This window comes from Oncorhynchus keta, chromosome 27, assembly GCF_023373465.1.
Source record: "Oncorhynchus keta strain PuntledgeMale-10-30-2019 chromosome 27, Oket_V2, whole genome shotgun sequence".
NCBI classification, from domain to species: domain Eukaryota; kingdom Metazoa; phylum Chordata; class Actinopteri; order Salmoniformes; family Salmonidae; genus Oncorhynchus; species Oncorhynchus keta.
The window spans coordinates 26,441,860-26,462,478 of NC_068447.1; the positions used below are offsets into that span (position 1 = coordinate 26,441,860).

At 41.9% G+C, this 20,619-nt stretch overlaps 2 protein-coding genes and 1 pseudogene across 2 annotated transcripts in view; 1 reads left to right on the plus strand and 2 right to left on the minus strand.

Annotated features, from left to right (window-relative positions):
* Window positions 1-21: 21 nt before the first annotated feature.
* LOC118359677 (uncharacterized) lies at window positions 22-10,383 on the plus strand. Its single transcript, XM_035738283.2, has 8 exons — window positions 22-77; window positions 712-867; window positions 3,679-3,910; window positions 4,131-6,150; window positions 6,267-6,459; window positions 6,970-7,166; window positions 7,982-8,155; window positions 9,122-10,383. Exons 2-8 carry the CDS (start codon window positions 739-741, stop codon window positions 9,135-9,137), a joined length of 2,961 nt encoding a protein of 986 aa, XP_035594176.1. The 5' UTR covers window positions 22-77; window positions 712-738; the 3' UTR covers window positions 9,138-10,383.
* A 6,962-nt stretch (window positions 10,384-17,345) lies between these two features.
* LOC118360353 (uncharacterized) lies at window positions 17,346-17,464 on the minus strand (annotated as a pseudogene).
* A 1,196-nt stretch (window positions 17,465-18,660) lies between these two features.
* LOC118360289 (kinesin heavy chain-like) overlaps window positions 18,661-20,619 on the minus strand; it is a 29,019-nt gene continuing 27,060 nt past the window's right edge. Inside the window, exon 34 of the mRNA XM_052482580.1 lies at window positions 18,661-20,494. The gene's annotated coding sequence lies outside the window, so the exon portion shown is untranslated. The remainder of the gene's footprint in view (window positions 20,495-20,619) is intronic.

Below are 20,619 nucleotides of genomic sequence, written 5' to 3' on the forward strand. Positions count from 1 at the left end.
AGTTAACCCAACCCATTAAAAACACTGGATGTCGTCACCATTTTATCCCCATTTACAAACCACACATATTGATGATGGTAAATACATCTATTTTTATTTGAGAAAAATATAAAAACCGTTTATTTTGGCGGTGCTTACCCTAAGGCGGCCATATGAACAATAAGACAAACGCATGTAGCTAGCTAAGCAATCTGTTGTATTTTTCTTGAATAACGTGGTATTTGTTATTCCTTTTCTGTACATTGACAGTATAATGGTCTTGTATCTGTGTTAAACGATAGCAGGGAGTATAATAGAGGCAAAGCCACTGATGTGAGAGTAATTTGACCAGATGGCCATGCAGTGTGAGCTCATTCCTGGGAAAATAGCAGAGTATGTCTGGGCAAAAGCTATTATTCAGAATGGTGATGGAGAAATCCACTTAGGCCTACAATAATTCTAGGTTTCACTTGTAAAATCGAATTTCCTCCCCAAAACTGAAAGGAGTCTATGATGTAACAAAGTATATGACGTAATGAATTATTATTATTATATTGGTGTGTTTCAAAGTTCTCTGTTCTGAAAGAATGAGACTTTGCCTCGGCTTCATCAAAAATGTTTATTTTTTGGTACTTAATGTGTATTTATTTAAAGAGCCCATTAGATAAATAGGCGATTATATCATATCTATTTTTCTTTCAAAAGTATATCTATTTGTATTTATATTTTCAGATAAATAGTTATTTATCATAGGGGAAAATGGAGGAGAAACCAACTATGAGTGATATCGATTTGGACAAGATCCTTTCTACACCTCAAGAAGTACCACATTCCGTTGAGGTGGTACTGAGGAAATTGGAAATTGCTGAAATGGGTCGAGCTAAACGAGTGAGTCACATTCCAAAAATGGTTCCACTTGTAACTCCCATGCCCATATGAAATTATTGCTGTGAAGAATTGTCATAAAAATATGTATTTAAGAAGAGCATGTGAGCCCAGTGAGCATATTTGGTTCATTGGAAGTTGTGGGAACATATGTTTTTGGTTTTACATTGGTTGTTGGAACGAAGCCATAAGTTTCCTGACCGATAAAACTGAAGAACAGAACAGAAGTCAAAATTTCACCTGTGCTGGGAAAGCTTATTTTTAGGTTGCAGGGAGATTCTGAGAACATTTCACTCTGACTCCTTGACATTTTTCCTGGGAGGTTTTATTAATGCTCTGAGAACAGAAATTACAGTGGGGCAAAAAAGTATTTAGTCAGCCACCAATTGTGCAAGTTCTCCCACTTAAAAAGATGAGAGGCCTGTAAATTTCATCATAGGTACACTTCAACTATGACAGACAAAATGAGATTTTTTTTCCAGAAAATCACATTGTAGGATTTTTTATGTATTTATTTGCAAATTATGGTGGAAAATAAGTATTTGGTCAATAACAAAAGTGTATCTCAATACTTTGTTATATACCCTTTGTTGGCAATGACAGAGGTCAAACGTTTTCTGTAAGTCTTCACAAGGTTTTCACACACTGTTGCTGGTATTTTGGCCCATTCCTCCATGCAGATCTCCTCTAGAGCAGTGATGTTTTGGGGCTGTTGCTGGGCAACACGGACTTTCAACTCCCTCCAAAGATTTTCTATGGGGTTGAGATCTGGAGACTGGCTAGGCCACTCCAGGACCTTGAAATGCTTCTTACGAAGCCACTCCTTCGTTGACCAGGTGGTGTGTTTGGGATCATTGTCATGCTGAAAGACCCAGCCACGTTTCATCTTCAATGCCCTTGCTGATTGAAGGAGGTTTTCACTCAAAATCTCACGATACATGGCCCCATTCATTCTTTCCTTTACACAGATCATTCGGCCTGGTCCCTTTGCAGAAAAACAGCCCCAAAGCATGATGTTTCCACCTCCATGCTTCACAGTAGGTATGGTGTTCTTTGGATGCAACTCAGTATTCTTTGTCCTCCAAACACGACGAGTTGAGTTTTTACCAAAAAGTTATATTTTGGTTTCATCTGACCATATGACATTCTCCCAATCTTCTTCTGGATCATCCAATTGCTCTCTAGCAAACTTCAGACGGGCCTGGACATGTACTGGCTTAAGCAGGGGGACACGTCTGGCACTGCAGGATTTGAGTCCCTGGCGGCGTAGTGTGTTATTGATGGTAGGCTTTGTTACTTTCGTCCCAGCTCTCTGCAGGTCATTCACTAGGTCCCCCGGTGTGGTTCTGGGATTTTTGCTCACCGTTCTTGTGATCATTTTGACCCCACGTGGTGAGATCTTGCGTGGAGCCCTAGATCGAGGGAGATTATCAGTGGTCTTGTATGTCTTCCATTTCCTAATAGTTGCTCCCACAGTTGATTTCTTCAAACCAAGTGGCTTACCTATTGCAGATTCAGTCTTCTTGGCCTGGTGCAGGTCTACAATTTTGTTTCTGGTGTCCTTTGACAGCTCTTTGGTCTTGGCCATAGTGGAGTTTGGAGTGTGACTGTTTGAGGTTGTGGACAGGTGTCTTTTATACTGATAACAAGTTCAAACAGGTGCCATTAATACAGGTAACGAGTGGAGGACAGATGAGCCTCTTAAAGAAGTTACAGGTCTGTGAGAGCCAGAAATCTTGCTTGTTTGTAGGTGACCAAATACTTATTTTCCACCATAATTTGCAAATAAATTCATTAAAAATCCTATAATGTGATTTTCTGGATTTGTTTTTCATTTTGTCTGTCATAGTTGAAGTGTACCTATGATGAAAATTACAGACCTCTCTCGTCTTTTTAAGTGGGAGAACTTGGTGGCTGACTAAATACTTTTTTGCCCCACTGTATGTTATTTGGAGGTTTTTGAATAACTTTGTTAAAACTTCCTGAATGTGTCATTAACAATTTTAATAACTCTGTTAGCTTATTTTGGCATAACTTTTTGTTAAACTCCAAGCACATACGTAAAGTATGTTTTTTTGTTGTCAAATTCCTTAAATGTGCTGAGAATGTTCCAAAGCCAAGCAACTATCCTGCAACATTCCCAGGAAGTTGTGTGAAGGTTGTATGCAAAATAACCGTAGGACAACCACGATCTCACCAAGCTCTAAGAAACACATGTGCTAGCTGGAATGAGATATGAGCATAGTTACCAATATCCCCTCACTACCTGTAGGTCATATGGCAGAGAAGCACTTTTTCATGATGCCACGTGTTCTACTTCTTCATTTAATCACTTCATAGTAGTGTGGCATCCCTGTTTTTACGGCACAGGTGGTAGTGCACTCGCCCCACTGTAACCTCAGAGTCAGGTTCAAGTCTCTCTACTGCTGTTCCCCTTCCATCGTTACACAATATTATTTGTAGTAGTATTCCATGTAGGCCTATCCAGTATCTTCTAGCCTCATACAAACCATCCTGATGCGAGATCAGGACAATTGCCTGTGTGTGTGAAGAAACACACACACAGGCACAGACACACGCTTACACATGCAGATGATAAGACACGCACTATACACACACATGGATTTTGTATTGTAGATATGTGGTAGTAGAGTAGTGGCCTGAGGGAACACACTTAATGTGTTGTGAAAAGTGTTAATGTAATGTTGTGTAATATTTTAAATGGTATATAACTGCCTTAATGTTGCTGGACCTCAGGAAGAGTAGCTGCAGCCAAGGCTGCTAGGAATCCTTAACAAATACAAATACCTACAGGACATGGCAGGGAGACTGCACGTGATCCTGAACAGTGTAAACAAGGCGCTGTGCCGCATGCGCTTGGCCTCGGCTGTAGAGGAGGAGGATGATGACCTGATAACACAATCACAGCATCTGGAGGAGAAGCGCAGGCGTGGCCAGCAGCTCGTCACTATCCAAGCATTCCTACAGTCCAGCCAGGACAAGGAAAATGAGCTCAGCGTGGTCCTCCAGTGGCTCAGAAACATGAGTGAGTGGCACAGTGCCATTAGCTGTTCAAAGTGCTTTAGAATTGGACCAAAGTGCTTCAGTAATTAATGCTCATACCATGGTTGTGATATCTGTTCTGTACAATCTATTTTTATACACTGCTTGCTCTTCAGGGGTTTAAGTCAGGATACTGTAAATAACATTGTGACATTTGTTAGGGCTTTATTAATACCATTTTATTAATTGGTTGATTGCTGTAGACCAGGAGCTGGTGGAGGTGGAGGAGGATGAGGACTTCCGGGAGGTGGATGGTATCACTGAGGAATGGGTTGAGGAGATGCAAGACAAGATCCAGAGTTTCATGTCGGACATCCAAGCTTGCATTGTACGTCTTCACGAGCTTTGTGGATTCCTCTTTGAACTCGACACCAGGAAAACCAAAAAGAAAGAAGCAGAACATAAGAAGGGAGGTGTGTGGCACTGGTGGCTGGAGTCAAAAGTCGATGCCAGGACGATACTGAAGATCCAGGAGCTGCAGCCGCCCACAGTGGACCGCATGATGGCGGAGCCCAGCCTGGCCACCAAGTCTTCCACAGATCTGTCCTTCATGCTGGGTGACATCTCCAAGTCCATGTCCTGCAACAAGGCCATGAGCATGGCCTTTAAGTTCATTCAGACGGGGCTCCACAACCTAAACGAGGCTCTGCAGGAGCGCACATGCGAGGCCCACAAAGCCCAAGCCCAACTGGATGAGATGAAGGCTAATGACTGCCGTGCTAACCTGGCCCGTGCCAAAGCAGAGCTGGAAGGGGGCAAGACAAGGATCACCAAACTGGAGGGAGATAACTATAACCTTGAGGAGGAGATCGCAGCGCACAAGTTCCAGATCCACAAGCTGGAGGGAATGGTCAGGTCAGGTCAACAGGGTTCTGTGATTAAAGTGATTGAGCCGGTGATGGAATTCCCCATGACTCAGAGCCAAACCCAGCCAGAGAGCACCTCAGTCCCATTCAATCCGAAATATCCCAGACGGCCCCCTCTGCCTAAGAAGGAGCAGAAGCCAAAGATAGCGCCATCAGTGGTGGAATCACAGCTACCCAAGAGCCCACCCAAGACTGAGGCTGGGACGGAGCCAGAGTCCATTGAGGAGTATGTCGAAGAGGAGATACCTCCCACACCTTCCCCTGTGTCTGAAGAGGAGATCAAGCCCGAGACATCACCTGATGAATTGGACCTCTTTGAGGCCATGGAGAAGAACAGCACCAGCCTCTTGGATGGCTTCCAGTCATCTGTGTTCAACATAATTGAAAAGTCCCTCAGTGTTAAGGGTATAGGCCTAGAGGCAGACAAGGCCAACGACGCCATCAAACTCTACATCATCCTTCAGAAAACCATCCGAAACTCATTCAACAACATCACCTCCAAACTCCATGGGAAATTTACAGACAGCATCCTGGGCATGCCGTTTGAGGAGGACAAAGTGGCTTGGGAGGGGTTCTGGGACGACACCACCAAGTCACCAGGGGACATGCTCAAAGAGATCAACTCTGTGTTCGTCAGCCATGACCAGAACATTGAGAGTTTGGGCGCCAATGTGCACATGCTCATGAAAGAAGAAGACAAGAACGCCAAGTCTGCTTCCAAGAAAGGACCCCACCAAGAATGCCGTCACTCTGTGTCTGAGGTCCTGATCCAGTTGAAGAACATCAACAACATGAGCAAGCAGCAGACCTGTAAGATGCGCCTGGCCCTGGAGAACCTCATAGACATGAACAACAAGTTGGATAATGAGCCCAAGACTGAGGAGGAACAGCGATTCACCAGCCATTTCTCCATCTCGTCCTCTGACAGCTTTGTAGAGGAAGAGGAAATCAGAGTGGAGAAGAAACGCCACCACCACATCGAGAAAACTGTCAAAGTACCGGTAGTGAAGCGAATCAAGAGGAGACATACTCCACATCAGACAACGAGGCAAGTACTGAAACCCAGACTTATAGAGACAGCCAACCAGGGGGACATGGAGCGGTATAAGATGGAGATTGAGGAGGAGGGGAGGAAGATAGAGAAAACGGTGATGGTGGGGGCGACCTACCAGGTGAACGTGGTGTCTCAGAGGACCAACCTGAATCTCCTGAGGCAGGCGGCGATCAGCGGGGAGATCTCCACTGAGCTGTACAGCATGGCCAAGGACCTCATCACACACATTCTGGGCATGGATGAGATGAGACTGGCCTGCCTGCTCCGCAAGTTCATGGCCTACAGATCAGTGCAGCAAGTCCGGTATGATAAGAATTTATGCTCATACTCTTTTTTGGTAGAATTGTTTTGTTTATATGATTCACGGGACCATTTTTTGGAATACAATTGATTTTTTAACCTCTATTTTTTCTTGTCAGTTACAATCTGAATATGCAGTTGGTTGCTGCTCGGGAGCTAAAGGATGGACAGTCGGTAAAAGAAATATACTCCTTCCTGACGAAACTGGATGTGTACCAGAAACGGACGTTGCGTCGGTGGAGTGCTAAACAAGCTGCTATTGAACACAGCCGCAAGACCTGCCTTGCTCGCATGCTATATCTTTTCAGTGAGGTGAGGAAGAATAGTAGACACAAGCCTTAATTTGGTTGCTACATTCGCTTTCATCCTACAGACATATGGCTTTTCATGGGGCTTTTATCGTTGGTTATCTTTAATAATGTTGTAGTCATTTAAAATGTTAAAGCTGTTCAATGGAACAGTTGAAACCCAATGGGTTCAGAGCCTTTCCTCAAACACATACATTTTAGAATGGTAATTTCCATGGAAAGCAAACTCTGTTGATCTATATCCGTTCTATGTGAAGCGATCCTGCTTCTGGCAGTAGGCGGTACAGTTTTCCTACTTTTGATTTCTCCGTCTGGTACTTGTTGGGTATTTCAACAGAAAATATACAAGAGTAATGGCTGTTCAGAAGGTATTTCACAGCGTATTGTTTGGACTATACAACCATACTTCATATTATACTTTGAAATGTAGGTTAGATTAGTAAACGATGGTACAAAAGACTTACCGCACAGCACCTTTAAAATAAATCAACCACAATTCCTACAATTTCCTCAGATAAGACAAGACTACAACGTGCACCTGCTCACCCCGTTCCCGTGCTCCAGCCACTCCCGTCAACATCTGGCCATCAAGTCCCACAAGCTGACGTGGTCCCTGAACCCTGGTTGCCAGCGCCACCACCTGCCCACTCCAGCCCAGACCCCCCACCTGGTGATGCCCGCCTCAGAGGCCGGACCCCTGAGCGGAGTCAGGTATGGGCAAGGCCATTAAGGTTAAGGGCATCATTACATGTTCCACAAAAAAATGTGATATAGCTGATCAAGTGTATTTGTGGTCTATGCTATGTGGGAAAAACAAAACAAGCTCTGAAAACAAGGATAGCAGAACACAGGAGTAATATCAGGACTCGTCAGAACATTAGCTCTGAGACACATTGGCATCGAACATGTTAAGACTCCTAGGAGGGGAGGAGATACTGATAATCTATTACTGAGAAAAGAAGTGTATTGGATTTACCGTTTGCGTACAATCTCCTAGATGTCTGAACCAAGAGTTTGATATCAGACCATTTGTTACCTGAATATGTCACTTTACTTTGATTTGTCTTGCCTTCCAGGTTACCCACTTGGTCATTTTGTAAACATATATTATGTTCTGGAACCATTACATGTATCCATCTCATTGTTATTTAATTATTAGAGATATACAAATGTGTTTTGCACCCACCGTGCGTCACATGGTCATGTGAGGTGAAATGTGTATGTTTGGGGATGTGAACACTCAGTGTGTTTGACCTGACGAAGATCCGTTTTGGATGGAAAAGTTGTCAATAAAGCGGTGAATTGGGAGCTTTAACAGTGTGCGGTCCTTCTTGTTCTATATAGGTACAGGGACCCCCACTGTCAACCCCCAGTATTGTGAACTCATTAAATGGCCTTTATGTTGCTGCATTAAATTATTATGACGATAATGCAGTCATGTAACCATACTGCAATGTTCAGCCTCAGCTCTCCCTCCCCTTCCTAATTGGTACAGATACAGTAACTCAGTGCTTTGTCTCTCTCAGGGAGCTGTTGAGGGGTCAGCTCCCCACACTGTGGCATTGTAATCTGACCATGAACAACATGCAGCTGGCCAGGAAGATGGCCTCTCCCCCCTGCAACCTCTCCTCCATCCCCCTGCTGATGCAGATGGACGTCAACCATAGACGAGCCACTGCACTGCGCTCTGCACAGGACAGGTAAGGCCTCACACACTGCATCAACTGGTATCAATGGATAGGAGCTTAGAGAGCAGCAATGTTTGGACAATTCAAGGCAAGATCTTAGTATTTTAGGATTATGTCCTTCCCCTGGTGAAAGGTATAGACTGCTTGTGATATTGGGTTTCAGTTCTAAATTCTCATTGGTTTGTGATGCGTGAACTGCCGTGGTCTAAAGTAATTAAGTAAAAATACTTTAAAGTACTACGTACTTAAAGTAGTTTTTCGGGGTATCTGTACTTTACTCTATTTTTGACAACTTTTACTTCACTACATTCCTAAAGAAAATAATGTACTTTTTACTCCATACATTTTCCCTAACACCCAAAAGTACTCGTTGCATTTTGAATGCTTAGCAGCACAGGAAATGGTCTAATTCCCCCACTTATCAAGAGAACATACCTGGTCTTCCTACTGCCTCTGATCTGGCAGACTCAGTAAACACACATGCTTTGTTTGTAAATGATGTCTGAGTGTTGGAGTGTGCCACTGGCTATCTGTACATTAAAATAACAAGAAAATGGTGCTGTTTGCTTAATATAAGGAAAATCGAAAAATATTTATACTTTTACTTTTGATACTTAAGTATATTTAAAACCCAATACTTTTAGACTTTTACTCAAGTAGTATTTTTCTGGAGGAATTTCACTTTTATTTGAGTCATTTTTCTATTAAGGTATTTTTACTTTTCCTCAAGTATGACAATTGGGTACTTTTTTCCATCACTGGTGAACGGGATAATGGGATAAGCCACTGCACTTATTGAGTCCCAGAGAGGCAAATCGACCTCTGGGTTTTAATACAGGGATATTGGATGTTAAGAGAGCAGGGCACAGGAAACTGACTTCTGTCATCTGTGTGTAGTGTACCCAGCACAAATGTCTAAAGACAAGCTAAACTAAAGTCTGAGTTATTGAGTGTGTTATCATCTCTTCTCTGTCTCAGGATGAGTGGGGGATAGCTGCATGCTTTCTAGAGGAGATGTGTTGATGCATAGGGAGATGATCTACTGAAGGGATCCAGTCTGTCACTAATCTCAAACGCCAGCCAATAAAGAATACGTTCACTCCAGCCCCATGCTCCATGCCTCATTTACTCCCACACTGTAGTTTTCAGTGGCGTCACAGGACAGCTGAACAAGCACGTGTGCAAAAGGTACAGTTGTTGAGCTGTCGGGAAGAGGCATCCAGTGAATCCAGTCGTGACACTATTAGAAGTGTATCCGGCTTTCCAGAGCAGTTCTGAGAATTAACTTTTTTCTGTTTGCGCACCAGCAGGTGAAGACCGCTTGTAGAGCAGTTGTTGCAGCAGTAGCACAGTGACTACAAATAATAATTCACTCACAGTCGCACACAATATCCACCATATACCTTTGCACAACAAAAGGTGTATGTACACTCACACTATATATTTACATTTAAGTCATTTAGCAAGACACTATTATCCAGAGCAACTTACAGTTAGTGCATTCATCTCAAGATAGCTAGGTGGGTCAACCATATATCACAGGCATAGAAAGTACACTTTTCCTCAATAACATAACTATCAGTAGAGTCAGACTCTGTTGTCCTAGCTTCATGGGGAAGCTGGTTCCACCATTGCGGTGCCAGGACAGAGAAAAGCTTGGGCTGGGCTGAGTGGGAGCTGGCCTCCCGTAGGGGTGGGAGGGCCAAGAGACCTGAGGTGGCAGAACAAAGTGCTTGGGTTGGGGTGTAGGGTTTGAGCACAGCCTGAAGGTAGGGAGGGGTAGTTCCTCTTGCTGCTCCGTAGGTAAGCACCATGGTCTTGCAGTGGATGCAAGCTTCGAATGGAAGCCAGAGGAGTGTGCGGTGGAGTGGGGTGACATGAGCGAACTTGGGAAGGTTGAAAACCAGGTGGGCTGCAGCATTCTGGATAAGTTGCAGGGGTTTAAGTGTCACACATAGAGACCCCTGCCAACAGTGAGTTGCAGTAGTCCAGACAGGAGAGGACAAGTGCCTGGATTAGGACCTGCGCCGCTTCCTGTGTGAGGTAGGGTCATGTGTGGAGTACAGAGGAGTCTCTTAAAGAAGAAGTTACAGGTCTGTGAGAGCCAGAAATCTTGTTTGTTTGTAGGTGGCCAAATATTTATTTTCCACCATAATTTGCAAATAAATTCATTGAAAATCCTGCAATGGGTGTCACGTTCTTTCAAAATCAAACCCAGAAGCAGACCAGGACAAGGAGAGTAGGAAGATGGTGAGCATTTATTTACAAGTGAATGTGAATGGGTAGATATATCCAGGTGGCGTAGCGGGCAGCGGTGGTGAGTTGATGGGAGTAAATAGGTGGATCCAATGGGGTAGCGGAATCCTCCGACGACCAGGCGGGAATGGGGTAAATGATCCGGGTGAGTAACTGAAGACAGAACAAACGGAGGTAAGTTTAAGGCAAGCAATACGTAAAAAACAACTAAACAAATTCTATCCAACTTGAGGCTGATACTATGGCACAACATACTGTTCATGGCTAACGATCCGGCAGGGAATGGATGTCAGGTCCGGGCTTATGAAGAGGAGAGATGATGATCAGGACCAGGTGTGCAGATAGCTGATGGGATACAGGTGCGGGTAATCAGAACTCTCAACTGGCTACATTGCCCGGCAACCAAACAGGGTGCGTTCCAGGACGCCGGAAAAACACTCCAGGATAGAACACAGGCAAAAAACAGACTCAGGAAACGGGATTCGTGACAATGGGATTTTATGGATTTTTTTTCTCATTTTGTTTGTCATAGCTGAAGTGTACCTATGATGAAAATTACAGGCCTCTCTCATCTTTTTAAGTTGGGGAACTTGCACAATTGGTGGCTGACTAAATACTTTTTTGCCCCACTGTATGTGTGAGTGAGACCAGTTTACTCAATAGGCTAAGTGAATGAGTGGCGGATGTTGTCAACCTTTTTTTCAAAGTGGTTGACAAAGTCGTTCATAGAGAGGGAGGAGGGAGGGGGGCGGGGTGGAGGATTAGGAATGGAGGAGAAGGTATAAAAGAGTTTCATAGGGTTAGAGGCAGCTTGAAATGTATAGTGGTAGAAAGTGGCTTTAGCAGCAGATACAGAGGAAGAGAAGGTAGAGAGTAGGGAGTGAAAGGATGATAGGTCCTCCGGATGTTTAGTTTTCCTTCATTTTTGCTCAGCTGCCCACTTCAATTCAGCTTATAAAGGCTTCATAAAGCCTTCATAATACCTTCATAAGCACTAAATGTGTTACAAAGCATCTATAACCATATGCCATGCTTTATAAAGGGTTGATAAATGTGGCATAACTGTGTGACATAATCACCAATGTCAAATGTGACCTGAGCCACTATGTCGAATATGATTTAAACGTGTGCTTTATAAAGGGCGGCATATTGTGCTGAAGGAAGGATACACTCTAACGTGATGTCATGTTAGTAACATTACACCTAGTCTCATTCCAAGATACTTCTGCCCAAATGCGTGGTATTTCTGGTGGACCAATGCATAAAACTTGGCCTTCATTAGTTAGGGCTAGGCTTCAAATACAGTTTTAAGAAGATCAGTTTTAGAAATGGGCAGGGTTTAGCAATAATTATGACTTTTTGACTGTTACGTAGTGACGATGACAAACATTCTACTCAGTAAGAATCCTATAGAATTCTATGGCACACCCACTAAGGCCGACTTTTAATGGTTGATATCCCAGGCTTATACTGTATGTTATGTGTGTGCAATAGCATGGAGACAATGTTACACGAAAAAATACTTATCTTGATGAAAGCCCCCAACCTAAAGAAATTGAAAAGGTATTTCATCTGGAACTAAGTTACATGTTCCTCAGTACACAAACACACACGCAACAAAAACTATCCAGACCGCGTGGTACTGGGCCCAGTCAGGTCTTTGACACATTCACCAACTCCCCCGCTGAAAGATCAGCCACAAAATGTTGGCACCATTGTAACAGGTTGTAATCAAGCCCTGGTCTCCAGCATGGGAACAGAAGAGAAATAGCTGGTGCAGTAGTCTCAGCTTGGACTACTCCAAATCATCTTGGTTCTGGCACACAGACACTAACACAAATGCAAGCTTTGCAGGTCCATTTAATCATTTAAATACCTATCACACCCTACAGTAAACTGTGGATCATGAGAAAACCTTCATAAATCATCAGAACTTTAATAACCTATTTATTGAAACTTTATGTAGTGTCCTGTAATACTTACTCTGAAGTGAGACACATTCAGTCATTCATAACACATCCATAAAGACTGTACTGCATGACACTGTGCTTAATTTAAAGTCAGACCCCTTTGGTCATATATAACCTATACATAAATGCCTTGTATCATCATATGACGCTGTACTTACTATAAGGCCAGACACCTTTGGTCATTCATAGCACATACATAAAGGATTATGTAAACACTAATATATTAACACTTAGGGAATTATCACTAACAGCTAAAACAAGTCAACATTAAAGACATGTTTAAACCATACAACAACCCTTTTATCTGTACATTTTTTTAAACAAATACATGCCGTTTCAAAAAGTCCAGCAATGAAATTGGTTCTTGCCTCTCTTCCTGCTGCAGGTACTGAATGTTGGTTCCACCCTTAAAAGTAACATCAAAGAAAGTTAGCAGATTGTTAGGAAATGCCTTTGTTACACCATCTGGATAAGGGCATTTCTGTACTGCACCAGAAACTCTAAATGGAAAGATGGAAAACTCCATTCAATTCATAATATTATATTCCTCTTTCATTTACAAATCTCATGATGTGACTATGAGACATGGTTGTATCTAGGGGATATGTATTTAGCTGAACCTGCTAGCTAGCAACATTTCATCTTCACACAATTGCTTTGAAGTCACCAAAATTATTTGAAATAATGATTGAGGTAACTACATTGTGTAATCTAACTCAACACTTACAGTTGAAGTCGGACGTTTACATACACTTAGTTTGGAGTCATTAAAACTTGTTTTTCAACCACTGCACAAATTTCTTGTTAACAAACTATAGTTTTGGCAAGTCGGTTTGTGAATGACACGTCATTTTTCCAACAAATGTTTACAGACAGATTATTTCACTTGTGATTCACTGTATCACAATTCCAGTGGGTCAGAGGTTTACATACACTAAGTTGACTGTGCCTTTAAACAGCTTGGAAAATTCCAGAAAATGATGGCATGGCTTTAGAAGCTTCTGATAGTCTATTGAAGGTGTACCTGTGGATGTATTTCAAGGCCTACCTTCAAACTCAGTGCCTCTTTGCTTGACATCATGGGAAAATCAAAAGAAATCAGCCAAGACCTCACAAAAACAATTGTAGGCCTCCACAAGTCTGGTTCATCCTTGGGAGCAATTTCCAAATGCCTGAAGGTACCATGGTCATCTGTACAAACAATAGTATGCAAGTATAAACACCATGGGACCACGCAGCCGTCATACCGCTCAGGAAGGAGACACATTCTGTCTCCTTGAGATTAACCTACTTTGGTGCGAAAAGTGCAAATCAATCCCAGAACAACAGCAAAGGACTTTGTGAAGATGCTGGATGAAACAGGTACAAAAGTATCTATATCCATAGTAAAACGAGTCCTATAATCGACATAACCTGAAAGGCCGCTCAGCAAGGAAGAAGCCACTGCTCCAAAACCATAATAAAAGCCAGACAGTTTGCAACTGCACATGGGGACAAAGATTGTACTTTTTGGAGAAATGTCCTCTGGTCTGATGAAACAAAAATAGAACTGTTTGGCCATAATGACCATCGTTATGTTTGTAGGAAAAATGGAAACCATCCCAACCGTGAAGCACGGGGTTGAAACATCATGTTGTGGGGGTGCTTTGCTGCAGGAGGGACTAGTGCACCTCACAAAATAGATGGTGTCATGAGAAGGAAAATTATGTGGATATATTGAAGCAACATCTCAAGACATAGAACATTTGTGGGGAGAACTGAAAAAGCATGTGCGAGCAAGGAGATCTACAAATCTGACTCAGTTACACCAAAGGAATGGGCCAAAATTCACCCAAATTATTGTGGAAGGCTACCCGAAACATTTGACCCAAGTTAAACAATTTAAAGGCAATGCTACCAAATACTAATTGAGGGTTTGTAAACTTCTGACCCACTGGGAATGTGATGAAAGAAATAAAAGCTGAAATAAATCATTCTCTCTACTATTATTCTGACATTTCACAATCTTAAAATAGAGTGGTGATCCTAACTGACCTAAGACAGGGGATTTTTAGTAGGATTAAATGTCAGGAATTGTGAAAAACTGAGTTTAAATGTATTTGGCTAAGGTGTATGTAAACATCCGACTTGAACTGTACCTACTACAAACTAATTTAAATTACAATAAATAAAGCTTAACTTACTTGTTTCGCTGCCCAGTGGCAGCACAAGTGGGGCCTTTGATTGGCGAACTCATCACATGATCAGTATCTCGTCAGAAACACACAAAAATGTACTTCTGGGTCACGGAATGACAGACATGTTCTAAATAGAAGACCTCCACACAATAGTAGAAAAGTGTCAATAACCGTGATATGAATATGAAAAAAGAATTGTCTACACATGAATGATTCCTATTTGTTCATATTTAAGTGACATTTGCACTATACTTGGGTTTTAAAACATGTTCCAAGGTCAAATAAATGCCCCCTATGCGAATCACTGTATATGGAATACAGATTGGGTTAAATCAAGAACTATTCTGGGATCAGCAGTAACTATTGTAGGGAATACTGAGTAGGGTCTGTAGAATGTAAATATTGTGTCATTGCATGGGTCTCTGAATAATAGGGAGTGTTGCTGTTGCTGGCCTTTTACTCCACCCATTCCATTGGTTGCCGAATCACATCACTTGCGCTTACCACACTACAGAAAATACGCTAACCAAACAACAGTGCAGCTCACTGAATTAATGGGAAACTACACTCAAAAATCAAACAGAAGGAAGCATTTTTTGCTGTACTATAAAGTGTGTCATCCTTCAGCACAGCATTTTGGGGGAAGTTGAGGTCAGGTCCAATATTAGTTATGCACCCAAGAGGGAAATAGGTTGGGCCATCCTAGAAGTGTTTTAGTGAAATATAATATTATATATACAATTTTGCAGACACTTTTATCTAACGCGACTTACAGTCATGCGTGAATACATTTTTACGTATGGGTGGTCCAGGGAATTAAACCCAATATCCTGGCCTTGCAATGCTCTACCAACATACATGACAGGGTTCTAAATGCTTTGTGAAGCCTCAATTTAATATGATTTATAAGGCCTTTATTAAGGGGAGCTTATGCCACCCTTTATAAAGCACAGGTTTATGTCATATTTGACATAGTGGGTTATGAAACATTTGACATTGGTGGTTATGTCACACAAGTATGCCACATTTATGAACCCTTTATAAAGCATGATATAAGATTATAGATGCTTTGAAACACATTTATGTAGTGTTTATGAAGGCTTTATAAGCTGAACGTCATTTAAAGAGGGACCGTATTTTTAAGCTTTGAGACAATTGAGACATTGATTGTGTATGAGTGCCATTCAGAGGGTGAATGGGCAAGACAAAAGATTTAAATGCCTTTGAACTGGGTATGGTAGTAGGTGCCAGGTGCACCGGCAAGAACTGCAGCGCGTGTATCAAGTGTGTATCAAGAATGGTCCACCAACCAAAGGACATCCAGCCAACTTGACACAACTGAGTCAATATGGGCCAACATCCCCGTGGAACACTTTTGACACCTTATAGAGTCCATGCCCTGACGAATTGAGGCTGTTCTGAGGGCAAAAGGTGCACCTAAATATTAGGAAGGTGTCTTTAATGTTTTGTACACTCAGTGTATATTCCCAGCATATACAATGCATTCGGAAAGTATTCAGACCCCTTGACTTATTCCACATTTTGTTACGTTACAGCCTTATTCTAAAATGTATTAAATAAATATAAATCCCAATCTACACACTTACCCTATAATGACAAAGCGAAATATGTTACAAATAAAAAACAGAAATACTTTATTTACTCAGGAGCTCAGACTGGAGTGAAGTTTCACCTTCCTACAGGACAACGACCCTAAGCACACAGCCAAGACAACACAGGAGTGGCTTCGGGATAAGTCTCTGAATGTCCGTGTGTGGCCCAGCCAGAGCCCAGACTTGAACCAGATCAAACATCTCTGGAGAGACCTGAAAATAGCTGTGCAATGACACTCCCCATCCAACCTGACAGAGCTTGAGAGGATCTGCAGAGAAGAATGGGAGAAACTCCCCAAATACAGGTGTGCCAAGCTTGTAGCGTCATACCCAAGAAGACTTGAGGCTGTAATCACTGTGTCTGTCTGTCTTTACTTTCATTAAATGAAGACTTTTCGTTTTTATCAAAGATTCTCTGTAATTAGTATTACTCGATTAAACAGATTCATCATGTAACTGTAATTAACTAGGAAGTCAGGGCACAGAAATGCATAAACAAACAAACAAGGTAAATATGGTTACAAGAAATGATAGGGCTAAACCGGCATCGCGGCTTTGTGGACAAAAGGGGGAGTCAGTTGAGAAGTCACTACAGAGTGATAATTATAACAATTGAAATGCTAATCCTTTGCACATGATCGCTCACTCATTCGGGAACAAATGCAATCAATCAATATATTTACGCTCAGTGTGTCGTCTTGATCGCTGTTGAAAAGTTTGTTTCTGTTGGAGAGTTTCGTCCTCTCTCTCTCTCTCTCTCTCTCTCTCTCTGTGTGTCTTGGTGAGAGGGGATTGTTCAGAGTGACATGAATTGTTTTTTTTATAGAATGGATGTTTCGGTGGTTGTCGTTCTTCGCGTTCAATGATACGGAATTCCTAGCTGCAGACTAGTAATTAATATCAACGGGGTACTCAGGCCGGTATGGTCGTAAGCGAGAAGCTTAAATCTCTTTGTGCACTCTATAAAGTCAAAGTGAGTCTGATTAACAGCTGTTGCATGTTCACCATTTAGATAAGCATATTTGTGTCACTCAAAAAGTGGAAGAAATTGCATATACTGTAGCCATAATTTGTAGCACAGATTGTTGGATGAAATACAAACTAACCTTGCTTACTTATTTCAAAGCGAGGGCACATATTTCAGCCTTGTGGGAAAAAACGGACAAAGAGTTGAAATTCCACAAGGCAGTTACAGCACCTGGTATTCCCAGGCGGTCTCCCATCCAAGTACTAACCAGGCCCAACCCTGCTTAGCTTTCGAGATCAGATGAGATCAGGCGTACTCAGGCCGGTATGGTCGTAGTCTTATTCTGTCGGTATCGATAGTCTAAGAGTTTAACCATGTGGTATGGTTAAAAGACTCCGCAATGGTCAACAACCTTTGTCTCCTCCTAATGGAGAAAAACATGGTCTGGTGATAATTTCTCAATGTTGGGTTTTATTCGGAATTGCAGAAAAGGGCTGTCCCAGGACGCCTGACCCTAACTGGGCTCAGGGGCGGTCCTCTGATTTAGTTAAACTCAAAAGGGAATTGCAGTTTCCTTCATTAAACAGTCCAAAATCACATCACACAATTTCACAAACAGTATCATACTCACTCATTCATCTTATACAACAATTAGATGTAAACCTCATACAGTATCTGAGACTATTATATAAACAGCATTACGCAACAACAACAAAACAATTCCTTTATTTAACTAGGCAAGTCAGTTAAGAACAAATTCTTATTTTCAATGACGGCCTGGGAACAGTGAGTTAACTGCCTGTTCAGAATGACGGGTTTGTTCCTTGTCAGCTCGGGGATATGAACTTGCAACCTTTCAGTTACTAGTCCAACGCTCTAACTACTAGGCTACCCTGCCGCCCCAGGTAAATATGGCAATGTGGCCACACCGTCTCCCATGAGCTTCCCCAAAATGTAACAAATGGACCAGTTCATAGCTGGATTCTTCCCCGAGCTTTTATACCTTGTCCGGAACATGAAATTTGTTTGGACCTCAAATTCTGTGAGGTGGAAGAAATTCCTTTGCTCTCTATGAAAATTCCCTCTGTCTCTTACACTGTGTGGCCATGAGGCAGGGTCTTCTCAGGAATGTACGACCTCTCTCTGACCACAGCAGCCTAGTTGAAGGAGGCAAGGAGAGGGGGATGGGCTTGCTGTACCCAAAGAGGGCAACGTCATGACAACTGCCAAAGGTGCTTTAACAAAGTAATGAGTAAAGGGTCTGAATACTTATGTAAATGTGATATTTAATTGATTTAATTTTTATACATTTGCTACATTTTCTAATATTGTGTGTAGATTGATGAGGAAGAAAAACAGTTTAATCCATTTTAGAGTAAGGCTGTAACATAACAAAATATGGAAAAAGTCAAGGGGTCTGAATACTTTCCTAATGCACTGTATTGTGCACTCACTCAGTAACCATTCGGACAGTCTTCACTCACACAATACACAATCCAAAAGTTTTCACAACACAATGATTCTTTGGACATGATTTTCATCTATGAACTTATTTCTGTAAGGGTTTATTTCTGCCAACTACAACATAATGATTCACATATTTTAATGAGTATATACAAAAATATGCATGTCGCACAATGAATCACACAATGAGCATATAGGCCTACAGAAATATATAAATACATACAGTACACATTATGGTTCCCTAACAAAGTAATATTATGTGTCATTTTTTCATTTTACTACATAATGATATGCTTACAAGTTTAACAATATTATCACATATTTTAGATATGCTAAAGTCAGACAGTCGAATATCTGGTACAATTTCTCAAACTTGTTACATCCAATAAATGACCTCAAATGGGAATCTAAATAATCTTTGGGGGCAGGTCTGGTTTGAAATAATTCAGTCTTTAATTTATCCAAGTGGAGGGGATAATGAGGTTTTCAAACTGTTACTTTATCTCATCACTTTCTTCAGTAATTAGCAATTATGCAGCCAAAAGGATTTGAAAGATATAAGTGGCCCTGGCCCCACAACACACTGTTATCAATCAGAGATCCTGAGGTGCTGTAGGTGTCAGTCATTAGTAGGCCAAATTCTAGGTCATAGTGTCTGTTAGATAGACCTGAAGTAAACACTGTACAGTCCGGCTAGTTAGTGAACCAACTCTACTGTACAGTACTTGTCAAAAGACCTTGGTCTCCCAATCACAGCTCCAGCAGCTGCTGGTTTTCTCTGTCCCGATTGGTTGATCAGGATTCTGACTGAGAAAACACAGCAGAGCACAGGACCATGTAAAGTTCACATTGGTAAGCTGCCATTACTATCATGCCACTGTTACAATCAAATAAAATGCTTTCAAACCCCATACTGGTGGCAGCTCGGTTGGGAGCAGTTTAAAAACACGTCCAGGAGGTGTTTTGTGGTATATTGAATAATGTTGTTTTTTATAGGGGTTGGGAAAAGTTGGCAGGATGTTGTGCCCCATAACAGAATACACAGAGCAGGTAGAAGGGGTACCATTTTAAAATAGAGATGTGACTATCTCATCAATAACATCATACCTTACTTCATGATGTTAAGGAGGAGGAATCTTTGTACAAACAAATCAGTTGACAGGACATAACAGCTCCCTTCATTGCCTTTACAATCCACTAATATAACAACATGTTGGAATAATGATTTAAGTTGATAAGTTGTATCAGTAGATCTAGAGGTAGTAAATACACAGATACTGTACTTCTATATATGTACACACATGACTGCATGTTATGATCATGTGAAATCAGCTGTCATTATTATTAAGGCTGGGTTAGACTCTAAAGGGCATAGGGCATGGCTGAGTTCCACATGCCTCAGTACTGACTGGACAATGACATCATACAGCTAATACAACAGCATCATAAACTCTACATGACATCTGTCAATACCACTGTGGTGATTCATGACAGTTTAAAGCAAATTGAGTAACACTGTCATGAAACATGCACAGATTTAGTTGGCTACTCAGCTAGCTGGGCAACATGCAGAGTGAGATCCTTTGTTGTAGGCTGGCATAACGTCTTATAGGAGAGGCGCCAGGGCATGGTTATGACGGTGCTATAGGTCAGCATTATGATGCCACTGTCGAGTAAAGTGGAACTGTACATACACAGAAACAGTGCTGGTCAATACCTCTACAGGAGTATACATTACGATGTGTTCTAATCACAGGAGTGTGAGGGTGGTCGCCATTGGGAGCATGGGGCTGAGCTTGGGACTACAGGGGAGAATCCGTGGCCAGGTATGGGTACAGGGGGAGGGAAGCTAGACGGCTGCATGCAAATATATGGGAGCGGTCCTGAATACAGTATTTGGTCATCTGTGGAAAGAAAAGGAAATAGGTCGTTAGGAGATGGATTTCAAACAAGGAGTAGGAATTCATCCTTCAACATGTATATTGAATTCATCATTTGTTGTGAATGTAAACAATGTGTCTGATGAGAG